Source organism: Rhipicephalus microplus, chromosome X (assembly GCF_043290135.1).
Source record: "Rhipicephalus microplus isolate Deutch F79 chromosome X, USDA_Rmic, whole genome shotgun sequence".
Lineage (NCBI taxonomy): Eukaryota > Metazoa > Arthropoda > Arachnida > Ixodida > Ixodidae > Rhipicephalus > Rhipicephalus microplus.
This window is the reverse complement of record NC_134710.1, coordinates 129523202-129535755: the sequence shown is the minus strand read 5'-3', so window position 1 is coordinate 129535755 and position 12554 is coordinate 129523202. Positions and strand designations below refer to the sequence as shown.

The following is a 12554-nucleotide window of genomic DNA, read 5'->3' as shown; positions in this document are numbered from 1 at the left end:
CATAATATTTAGACTCTACAACTTCAAAGAAAAATACACCAGTTAAAATTTATTTTCCAACTTAAATACAATTGCTTCTCTTTTAACTCACAGGCTTATGTGTCCTCACTAACAGCATATCGAACAAGACATCGTCATGATCTTTCTCTAACGCCATACAGCACCAGAACTAACCTTTTAAGTTTTCCTTCTGCCCACGAACTGTGAACGATCGGAATAACCTGGAGGTATCACAAATAATAAACGCAGATTCTATTGAACGTATATCTATTTAATGTTATCAACAATGTCACATTGATTAATCCTTTGTTCCTTGGTTTTGCTGTTACTGTTCTTGAGTATTTAAAAAGCGTTATTGCTGTCTTCGATCTTGCATGAGTATTATCTAATGTTCATGCGTGCGCGTTATGTTCTCTATTGTTACTTTTGTTTTGTTCTGATGCTATTGTTATTCTTTTTTTCTTTATGGTCTTTTAAACTTGTCTTATTTCGTTGTGGTTTCTGTGAACGTATGTATTTACGTGCTGCCCTCCTGCATGGACCCAAATAACGTATGCAGTATTGTATAAATAAATAATAAAAAAATAAATAATGAAAGTGTGTAATGTACACTGTAAAAAAATATCGAGTAAAATGGGTGTCTTTTTGTCCCACAACAATAATCGTCATCAGGCTTGCGTGGGCTTCCTTTCTTGAAAACTCGGCGCTGGCCACTTTCCTATCGAGAATGCAATGTAACCCTGACAAGAGCATGTCGATCGTGACCAGAATGTACCGGGCGCGGGGCGATAGCGCAAGGATGGAACGCAATATAGATGATTATTGTTGAGGAACAAAAATACACCCTTTTTACTCGCCTTTTTTTTTTTTAGTGTACTATGTTGCAAGTGGTGGAGGTTGCTCCTCGATTCCCAAACTCACAATGTGTCCCCACAAATGATGAAGATCAAGAGCACCATGTGATTATGATTATATACAGGTGAACAAGAACTGTCTTATAATGCCCACAATATTTCCAATAACAAAAAACAATAGTTCAAAAATACTGTGAGCCTTACTTCAGATAATAGCTTTGAAGAGTGAGTCACTAAGAGCTTCCCGTATGACAGCGTGCGAATGACACCAGCAGCACAGTGCACTCCCTTAAAGTGCACTGAAGTCGGCCTGTGTTACAGCAATATAACGAAGGTATTGCTTTGAAACTTTCAATGACAAAAACTATTTTAAAACTTGTTTTGGGCACAGCACTTTTGCAAGAAATGATCTTATAAACAATATCTATATTATGAGACCACGTCCGGTACGGCAGCAACCAGGTTATCTTTTTTTAATCCAGATGCACGAGCCAGAGAGCCAGCCCCCGTGACATACGATGATGATCACTACAATGGTTTGGTCATACAGATGAAGATGAAGTACATAGTCAGCGCTCACACTATTTTCCCCCCTTCGCGAAAGAGGGCAGCAAGTTAGAAATGGTTAGGACGCCGAATATATCGTTTCAGTTGAGAGACGTGGGGGATCTCGGTGTGGCGGCCACGGTGATCAGGAGCTGCGTCGACAGGAGCAACGCGATAGTTGACTTCAGATGTTCGTTCCAGGACGGTGTATGGACCGAGATATCGGTGAAGGAATTTTTCGCAGAGCCCAGGTACACAAACAGGTGTCCACAAAAGGACTTCTTCGCCTGGGCGGAACACAACAACTCGACGCTTCGCATCAATGTCGATTTTTCTCTTGTCCTGAATGGCAGCAGTGTTGGCGCGGGCGATTTCGCAGCAGCGGGCGACGCGAGCGGTGAACTCTTCCGGGAGAGATGAAGATGGATTGGAAGATGTGGACAAAAAGGTGGTGTCCAGAATAAAAGTCGGTACACGGCCATACACGAGAAAAAAAGGGCTGAAATTGGTCGTACGCTGTATGGCAGTGTTATATGCGAACGTGACGAAAGGTAGTATCATGTCCCAGTTTTTGTGATCCGGTTGCACGTACATAGAGATCATGTCGGACAAAGTTCGGTGAAAACGCTCAGTCAGACCATTAGTTCCTGGGTGATATGCTGATGTGGTCTTGTGGATGGTGTTAGAGGCCTGTAAGACTTCAGCAAGGACATGTGAAAGAAATGTCTTGCCACGGTCACTAAGGAGCACACGCGGTGCGCCATATCGTAAAATAATGGCGCGAAGGAAAAAATCGGCTACTTCAGAGGTAGCGCCAGATGAAAGAGCTGCCGTCTCCGCGTAGCGAGTAAGGTGGTCTACGGCAGTAACAATCCAACGGCGACCGGCTGGCGTAAGCGGAAGAGGTCCGTATAAGTCTATGCCCACAAATTCAAAAGGAGTGGACGGGGACGGCAGTGGTTGCAACGACCCAGCGGGAAGAAACGTGGTACGTTTTCGGTGCTGGCATGACACGCAGGAAGCGACGTACTTGGCGACAGAAGTGGAGAGGCCAGGCCAAAAGCAGCGAGTCTTGAGGCGGTGGTAGGTCTTGTGGAACCATAAGTGGCCAGCTGTCGCATCGTCATGAAACGCTTGTAGAACTTCCAGACGAAGTGAGCGAGGAATGAGGGGAACCCATTGGTTATACGAGAGGATGGTAAATTTGCTAACATAATGTTCCCTCTTGAAGCTTGAAACGGGCAAGTTGTCTCAGGCGGCTGTTCGGAGCACGCGATAAGCCAGCGAGCCGATCGATGATTGTGCGGCAGTAGGTATCAGCATGTTGGAGCGAGGCGAGATCTGTGGACGAAAGAAGGTCCGCCGAGGCAACTAACTGTTTCGAAGCAGTAGCCGTCTGTTTGGTCACTTTGGTGGGCGGTGACGAACAGATGGAAGGTGACACTTCGGCGTTTTGCGAGAGCAGGCAACGGGACAAAGCGTCGGCATCTTGGTGCTCTCGGCCCGACCTATATGTGACGCTGTAGTCATACTCTTGCAATCATAGTACCCAACGGCCAAGGCGTCTCGCCAAATTTTTGAGAGACAATAACCAACACAGAGCATGATGGTCAGTCAGTATTGTAAAATGCCGGCCGTATAAGTAAAAACGAAACTTTTGTACGGACCACACGATGGCGAGACATTCTTGCTCAGTGATGCTGTAGTTTCGCTCAGCAGGTGACAGAGTACGGCTCGCGTAGGCCACTACTTGTTCTTCGGAAGCGTGGTTCTGCTAAAGAAGGACAGCACCGAGGCCAAGTCCACTTGCGTCAGTGTGTAGCACAGTAGGTGCTGTAGGGTCGAAATGGCGAAGCACTGGCCGTGATGTGAGGCATCGCTTGAGGGTGTGAAAAGCGGCTTCGCAGTCATCTGACCAGACAAATGGTGCGCTCGAGGTCAGAAGTTTGTGTAGAGGAGCCTCAATAGTAGCAAAATCACGTACAAAGCGGCGGAAATACGACGCTAAGCCAAGGAAGCTACGGAGATCTTTCTGTGTGGTTAGTGTAGGAAAGTGCAGTACCATGGCAACCTTGTCGGGATCGGGCTCAACACCATGTTTACTGACGACGTGACCTAATACCTTGATGCGGTGACTGGCAAACCGACACTTCTTAGTGTTGAGCTGTAGACCGGCCTTAGCTAAACACGTGAGAACTTCGTCTAGCCGTTCCAGGTGCTGTGAGAAGCTGGACGAAAAGATGACAATGTCGTCCAGGTAGCAAAGGCAGGTCTTCCATTTTAATCCCCGCAGTACCGTGTCTATCATCCGTTCGAATCTGGCTGGGGCATTGCACAGGCCGAAAGGCATCACATTGAATTCAAAGAGCCCATCTGGCGTAGAAAACGCAGTCTTCTCTTTATCAGACTTGTGCATTGAAATCTGCCGATAACCGGAGCACAAGTCGAGACTTGAAAAATACTCGGCACCTTGTAAAGTATCAAGAGCGTCGTCAATGCGAGGCATTGGGTAGACGTCCTTACGAGTGATTTTGTTGATTGATCTGTAATCAATGCAAAACCGTACGGAGCTATCCTTTTTTTTCACTAGTACAACAGGAGAAGACCATGCGCTTGTCGAAGGCCTGATGACGTTGCGCGTGAGCATGTCATTGACTTGTTCTATAAGCTTGCGTTCAGAAGCCGACACATGGTAAGGGCGGCTGCGAATCACACGGGATCAGTCGGTGTCGATACGATGGGTGGTCACTGTTGTTTGGCCCAGACCTTCGGAACAAACGTCAAAGCAAGTTTCGTGCTTCATTAATAACACGGCATCAGTTTGCGTTGGGTTGAGATGTTCAACAAAGTGGCCTTGAGAGCAGGAAATGTATCTTCCGCTGGCATACACTTTGAGAATGATGAAGCAGATGAACCAGTGACGACACAAAGCGGTGCTTCTTCGGTAATGCTGGCAACAGTGGTCCCCTCAGGCAAAAGAAGTGTTTCTGGCGTCGTGTTGCAGGCCGTGATGCTTGCATAACCACGGCAGAACCGCACTAAACAAGATGCGATGGTGATCCCTCGAAAAATGCAGCGCTGGGAAGGAACAACCATAGCGTCACCATCTAGAATGTCTCGTGACTTGATCGTAAGGACACGTTCTTGTCCGGGAGGCAGGAGGAAATCCGCAGCTGTCACAAGGTTGGGCGACGAAAGGTCGGCAGCAGAAGAAAGCTCAGTGTCCGTAATACGAATGAAGGGCCGACCACACGAAATTACAGCAGACGCCGCTGACAAAAAGTCCCAGCCTAAGATTATTTGATGAGCGCACGAAGACAGCACAGCCAATTGTATGTGATGACGGATTCCATCGATGAGAACACGAGCAGTGCACAACCTGGTCGGGCGAATTGGACTGTCATTAGCGCCGCATAACATGAGACCGGCATAAGGAGTTTGCAATTTACGCAGGCGAAAACACAATTCACGATCAATTACCGAAATGGCGGCTCCAGTGTCTATAAGGGCATCAACAAAAACACCTTCCACATAAATAGGCAGTAAGTTAGCTGGGCGAGACGGAGGAGTTGTAACGTTTCGACAACAAGCAGTTCTCGTCCAGAAACTGCACCTTCTAGTTTTCCGAGTCCAGAGAGATCGGCGCGGGACGCAGGGGTGATGACGTACGCCGAAACGGTGATGGAGAACGGCGGCGAGATGAACGAGAAGGATGAGGTTCAGCTTGAGACCGTGGAGGGGAAGGCGATTAACGAGATGTGGACGTATACGGTGCGGGATCGTATTCATCGGGTCTCGGGGCAAAGTCTCTTTCGTAAGCTGGATAGCCACGACGTTCATCCTGCTGACGAAGGCGGCAGTAACGGGATATATGACCCCTTATGCCACAGTAGAAGCAGACGGGGCGTGGAGGACGCCATGTAGAATAGTGGGGTGGCCTTGGCACTTGCGTTGCCATCGCAGCCAAATGGTCACATCCGATGTCCGCAGGCACGGTTGGAACTGGTGCCGGGGCCCGTGATGCAACTTCTGTGTACGAAGGCGCCGGAAAGTGCACAGGAGACGGGGCATGCGCAGCGCTTGTCATTGCTGCCAGTTCGTCCTTGATTATCTCACGCAGGTTGGGAGGAGGTGGGCGGACAGACGGAATGGTTGGGTTGCCTGAAATAAGGCCGTGGAGTTCCTCCCTGACAATTGTGCGGATAAGGGCTCGCAATTCATGCTCTTTGGTAAAGCGAGCGTCGCAGGAGGCGTGTGGAAGGCGCATGGAATGAAGCGCGTCCAGGCGTTGGCATGTAGTGATAACGTTCCGGACGGTAGTCGGATTCTGGATCACGAGAGCATTGAAGGCCACAGAGTTGATACCTTTCAGTAGATGTCGGATGCGATCGGCCTCAGTCATGTCATTTTGTGCTCGGCGACAGAGAGCCAGAATATCTTCAATGTAGGACGTATACAATTCGTCGTCCCCCTGGATGCGGGTTGCAAGCTTCTGTTTCGCTACTGCAGAGCATCCTGCAGACGTGCCAAATACCTGACGGAGATGCACCGTGAAGGCCGACCAATTGGAGAAGTCGCTCTCGTGGTTGTAATACCAGGTTTTAGCGACGCCATCGAGGTAAAAAGGAACGTAGCGCAGTTTGTGCGCCTCGTCCCAATAATTACAAACGCTGATTCGATCGTAACTGTACAGCCATTCTTCGACGTCTTCGTTGCGAAGGCCAGAAAATACCGGAGGGTCTCGATGAGAGGTACCCACGGTGTAGTGAAGCCTAAGTGGCTGAGAAGGAGCGGTTGCAGCAGCGGACGCGTTGGGTTCTGCCATCGCTGTTGCTTGAGGGCACAACCGTCGACCAGACCGGAGCTCCAGGGGTGACGGGTAGAGCAGGAGGACGTGGGAACCAAAGCACGCTCCACCACTTATGAGACCCCGTCCGGTACGGCAGCAACCAGGTTATCTTTTTTAAATCCAGACGCACGAGCCAGAGAGCCAGCCAGCGTGACATACGATGATGATCACTACAATGGTTTGGTCATACAGATGAAGATGAAGTACATAGTCAGCGCTCACAGGTAACTGTTTAGGTAACTTTTAAACAGTTGTAATGCAACTCCACGCACCCCATAACTTGATCATTTATGAATCAATGATTTGAATTGTATGGAGTGAAATGCCTTTTGAAGATCGAGGAAGAGCCCAAGAGTATATTTTTTGTTTTCCATATTTTCGATTATCTTATCTTTGATATACAGTAGAGCTTGTTCTGTTGATTTATTTTTGTGAAAACCATACTGACTTTTTGCTATTATTTGGTGCTTATCAAAAAAAGATGCAAGTCTATCATAAATAACCCCTTCAAATATTTTTGATATTGTTGGAAGCACGGATATAGGTCGATAGTTCGCTAAAGTATTGATATCACCACCTTTATGTACTGCAGTGACTTTTGCCACTTTTAACTGCTCTGGAAATACGCCGTTAGTGAGGGTGAGCTTGATAATATAGGCCAAGACATTAGATATCAATGGTGACACCATTTTTAACTCAACAGAACCTATCTCATCAATCCCTGATGCAACATTGTTTTTAAGTTTTCTGATTAATCTTTCTACTTCAACCGGATCTGTGGGTGCGAGAAAAATAGAATACAGCAAAGGAGACTTATCAGGAGTTGGATCATTACCTCGCTTTTCATCCGTTAAAGTAAAGGAACCCGCATTTATGAAATGTTCATTCATAACATTGGCCAACCTTTCACCACTGAAAATCTGACCATTAATTGTTAGGTCCTGTGTCCTATTACAACCCTTATTTCTGTTCGTAAGCCCATTTATGACCTCCCATAGCTTCCTCTGGTCATTGTAAATGCTTTCAAATAATTTTTCATAGTAGTTCTGTTTAGCCTTCCATATTTCTGAATTTAAAACGTTTCTGTATCTCTTGTACTCAGCTAAGGTGTCTGTGTTCCGCGAACGGATGAAATCATGATACAATTTATTCTTTATTTTTATGCGCCGGTAAAGATCACAATTTATCCAAGGCTTTCAGCATTTCTTATTTCTGCCACGTGAGCGCTTCTGAAGTGGAAATGCCGCATCATAGCTAGCACTCAATAACGTCATGAATGTGCTATAAGCATCATCAGGATTTTCTTGTCTATAAACAGTGTTCCAATCTATGTTCTGAACTAGCTGAAAAAAATGCTCCCGAGTTTTGCTGTTTTTAATTCGATGGAAAGATGTCTCTCTTTTCTGACCAATTTGAGAAGTAACTCGTGCAAGAAAGAAGATGGGCATATGATCACTTATATCATACGCAAATACCCCGGATTTTATATTCTGTGAACTTAAATTTGAGGCGCATATATCAAGGAGCGTAGCACTTGTTGATGTAATCCTAGTAGGTCAACGTATAAAATTTGTACTTCCATATGTAAGTAAGAGCGTTTCGAAATCTTTGGCATAAGGATCATTGGAACAGAGGCCAATGTTTATGTCACCCATGACTATGCAAGGAGTATTCCCGCGTGGAGTTGCATTACAACTGTTTAAAAGTTACCTAGAAGATCGTTATCAATATGTACAACTGAATAACACTATTTCTGCAAAGATAAAATTGAACCAAGGAGTCCCCCAAGGGTCTATACTGGGGCCATTATTGTTCCTTGCCTATATAAATGATATTGTCGATATACCTCATTCTCCTGAACTTATAATGTACGCTGACGATACGAATGTTTTCTTTTCATCAGACAATTTAATATCACTTGAGGTCAGTGTAAATAATTATCTAAGCAATCTTTCAAATTGGTTAAGGCAAAATGGACTGCGCTTGAATGCAAAAAAAAACAACCTATATGATATTCCGACCTATAAACAAACCTATTAGTAACATAGCTGTAAAACTCGAAGGAAATTTCATCGCACATGTTAGGGAACAAAAGTTTCTTGGTGTATGGTTTCAGGAGGAATTAAACTGGAACACACATGTAAATCATCTGATCACCGCATTAGCGCGAATAGTTGGTTGTTTTTTTTAGAACAATGCACTTAATCCCATTGAGGTTAAAAATAAGTATGTACTATGCACTCTTCCCTTCTAGAGTAAGTTATGGGATGTTAGTCTGGGGAACGACATCACAAGGGAATTACCATAAGTTAATAACTATACAAAAGAAAATATTGCGCTGCTTTGAAAAATACAGGGGGAATCTACAAGACTTGCGCACTGCTCCACTATTCATTAAACATTCCATACTCAGAATTGATCAATTATATCATTTTAAATTGCTTCAGTTAATACAAAATACTAAGCTATATGAAAAAAGTTGCACCGAAAGACCACACTACAGTCTGCGAGAACAAAAGAAACGAGCTCCTAGAACAAGAACCAAGTATGGAAAACAAAGTATTGCTTACCAGGTACCTCAGGTTTTAAATACCCTTGCAGATCAATTGAACTTTAGGGCTAGTAGTGGGACTTTCAAGAAACAAATAAAGAACTTATTCATAACCACCGGTCTACACTATCGAAACTACGTAATGGAGTCTCATGCCTCTGCAAATGCTTAAATTGTTCATAAACTTCTATGTCAATTATACGAGTGTATACAGTGCAATTAATTGTATCCGCATGCATTTTGTGTCTGTTTTTGAGTTGTTTCATTGATATCGTTTAGTTGTGAATTTTTACGAGAGTGACCTCTAATTCTTAAAATGTGTTATGTAAACTTCTTATGCTATTTATGTTTGAATTTTGTGTTTACAATTGCAGGTTGCTTGAATATATATTGTTTGTCAGTGCTGATGTCTAAGCTTTGCACTGTCACGGACTGCGGAGGGACAAGGGCCTTTGTCAGGCTGTTCGCCTTTAGCCCTTTGCCCCTGCAGTGAGCTCTGTATCCGGCTTACTGTAAATAAAAGTACTACTACTACTACTACTACTACTACAATATAGCTTCTATAAAGAAAAGTATATTTCTGCACAGTAACATCCAGTTTCCAGTTAACACAGTTTATACAAAAAAGGCAAAATTTCAGTCCTATCCTCAAAATAGGGCATTTGGAAAGATGTCATTGTTCTCCTAAAGTGAAATACTCCATTCAGTGGGAAGTGGATAACACTTGAGCAAGTGTAATGATATTTGCTAAATGTTCTAATGACGAGGAAACAGATCATTCTGCCACATAGTAAAAAATTTACAGGCTGGTTCAAAAGTTTGCTTTTCAGCCCCAAATTTGCCCTTTAAGAAATTACAGCTCAAGAGATTTTGCCTATCCTGATCGAGGCAGGCGCCCTGTAGTCTGCTAACGACTTTCAACTAATTTGCTAGTACAAGTGGTGATGCAAATCTAATTATTAAAACAGCACGAAGATTGCTAAGAGTATGACGAGTAAAATATCATTGGTAATATGAACAACACTATGCCATTGTGACTGACAAGTGAAAATGTCAGACACCTAGAAACTAGTCTTTCTAATAAGAAAGTAGGTTAAGAAACTTAATATTGACAATTGTTGACGTTCAACATCCTACTCAATAAATATAGAATCATAGTTCTGCCATCCTTTGCTCTTGTTCACATTTCTTATGCTTACGCCAACTTTTCAATAAAGGATCTTAACAAACAACCAGAAAAGTATAAGTGGGAAGGTAAAAGTGAAGGAGGTTTTACAACTATTTTCACCTTCGCTAGCATACCAAACTTGTGCTGCTTAATAAGCTGCATATCACTGCAAAACGATGTCACAAACTCTCTTACCGCACTTGCTTTTGCAGGAATGTCTTGTGCAGATGCAGCAACGAGTAGCTTTTTGCAAGTATTCCAATTGACTTCATCCGTGCTCCACGCTCTTCCTCATTTTCTACTTTCATGTTCTCAAAGCAGGAGAGCCCATAGCAATCTTTCCTCTTGAAGTATCTTTCGAAGAAAAAGATGCATATATTATTCATGTTTATGTACTGCTTTGAACGGAAATACTTACATAAAGTCTGTGTGAACTCTGTGAGCTCCACTGGTCATAGCCTTAAACTCAATGCCAGATACATCCAAGTCATCAGGTGTCCACCACTCTACAGTGTTACCTTAAAGGAGAAAATATTTTTATCGAAAATATTTTTATAGCTTTAACGGTAACTTATCCCAAAGCAGATAGTGCACAGATTGAAATTATACCTGAAATGGCTTTTAATGTGCTATGTCCAGCGATAGAATGTGTTCAAATGGACACTGGCTGCCTTGTGCCACACAATGCGATGCAAAATCTGGTGCTAACCTTCTGAGCTATGTGGGTTCGAGTGTGGTCATACTGTACTAACCAAACTACATGAGATTTTTACTTCTCTTTCTCTGTCTCACAATTCGATTTTTTTTTTCAATGAACTGACGCGGTTCGCGCTCCTTTACTACACCAAATTACACCATTATTATTAACGTAACACAAGCTGGGATAACCAAATATAAAGTTCATTGGGGAGGTGGCGCCAACAATGAAGTCAGGAACGCTGCAGAAGACGTGCAATGCTGTCCAGCGCACAAAAAAATTACCCAAGCACATTGACTGCTGAACAACCTGTGCACATCAACGTAACTCAGTTTCGTAACCAACCAGCGCATACGCGTCGTCACGCCGGTGCAAAAAAAAAAGACAAAAAAATCCAATGCATAAAACATGAAGTCAAGGCAAAAGTGTTGCGTCTGCAAAGTCAACTAAACTTCAGTCGACACAGTACTCATAAAAACAGTTTTACACAGCTTGGAAAGTTATACCGAGCTACGTTCCGAAATAATAAAACACATCCATTCACCAGCACTGTACTTTGCGGCAATAACAATTCATTTGGGTAATCACGCACGTAATGGAAGACTCACCCGCTCGAGTGTCAAATGCAATCACAAACACGCCAACAATATCATACACAGTATTGTCCACCAGTTTCTCGCCCGTTCTGTTGTTTGTTCTAGGCGATACTGGTCCCAGCTGGCATTTCATTTGGCATGAAATGTTCGTGTAAGTGCTGTAGCCATCAATCGGTTCATCATCGGAGAGAAGCGGAGCCCGATCGGTCGCCCCTTTCCGTCTTGCCATATTGGCGGTGCGTAGCAGCAAAACTGCGAGCGAGGTCGATTACTCCAGCATTACGTTCACTTATCAGAGCTATTTATTCTTGCCTGCACGAAACCGACAATAAACGCATGTATGACTCCGCCGTATGGCTATTCGACCCACTTGCATGTGCCACCAAACTGCTTCAAAGCCTCCAACACAGCCACAGAACCACAGCCGTGACGCACGGACCGCGGCGACGCCAACGCTTCAGCAGAGTCTGGTAGGCGTTATGTGGTAGAGCACAGAACACTACCGGTAGAGTAGAGTGCGGTAGAACACCGTTCCAGCGAGATCCGATCAAGGAGGATACATAAAACTTGCTGGAGTGGAAGGGGCGCTGTGCGAGTGAAGCCAGCCGCCGCCATCTTGCCAGTGGCAAAAAGCGTGCTCAGCGCCATCGCGAGCTGCTGATTTCGTCCGTTCTTGTTTCACCTTATCGGCATGTAAAGACAAATGGTTTACAATGGTTGCCTCCTGCGTCGTTTACGGATGTGCCAACAGGTTGAAAAAAGGTTGTGGCCTCACATTCCACCTGTACGTACACGAAAACGTCTTCGACATAGCCATTCCGCGCTCGTTACTAAAGAGAGCTATAGCTGACGCGATCTAAGCGTGCAAAACATAATAGTCCGGATTCGTTTTACAGGTTTCCTAAAGATCCCGTAACGCGGAGTCCTGGGAGTGGGCCGTTCGCCGTGAGAAGTAGAATGCGAAAGATTGAGATCACTTCGCTCTGTGCACTTCGCGCCAGAGTCCTTTGACCACCTCTTTGACATTGAAGGGAAGCATGTGAAATGGGGTTATAAAGTGGCATTGAAGGCACTTCAACGTGAAGAAGGGTTGTGGCTCGGAAACAAACTTACGGAAGTCCACGTCCAAAAAAAAAACAAAAAATGAAGGTATGATATGCTGTACAACTGATCGAGTGCCTCAGTTGCCGACGCTTTGGACTTCTGCGAACAAAAGCTAAAGATGCCGCGATTCAAGGGTGCCAGCTCAAGGTCTACGTTTATTAGAACTTTTGATCGCTTGTTTGACATCTT

At 44.5% G+C, this 12554-nt stretch overlaps 1 protein-coding gene across 2 annotated transcripts in view; it reads right to left on the bottom strand.

The window, feature by feature from the left end:
• The window catches only part of LOC119176449 (DENN domain-containing protein 11), a 48279-nt gene extending 36446 nt beyond the window's left edge, over positions 1-11833 (bottom strand). The window contains exons 1-3 of one of the 2 annotated variants that reach the window (XM_037427730.2): positions 11274-11833; positions 10387-10486; positions 10164-10322 (exon numbers count right to left, since the gene is read on the bottom strand). In XM_037427730.2, coding sequence (XP_037283627.2) covers positions 10164-10322; positions 10387-10486; positions 11274-11490 — 476 coding nt within the window. In that variant the 5' untranslated portion in view covers positions 11491-11833. The remainder of the gene's footprint in view (positions 1-10163; positions 10323-10386; positions 10487-11273) is intronic. The other variant, XM_075877699.1, reaches the window with a different exon arrangement.
• Between the last annotated feature and the right edge of the window lie 721 nt (positions 11834-12554).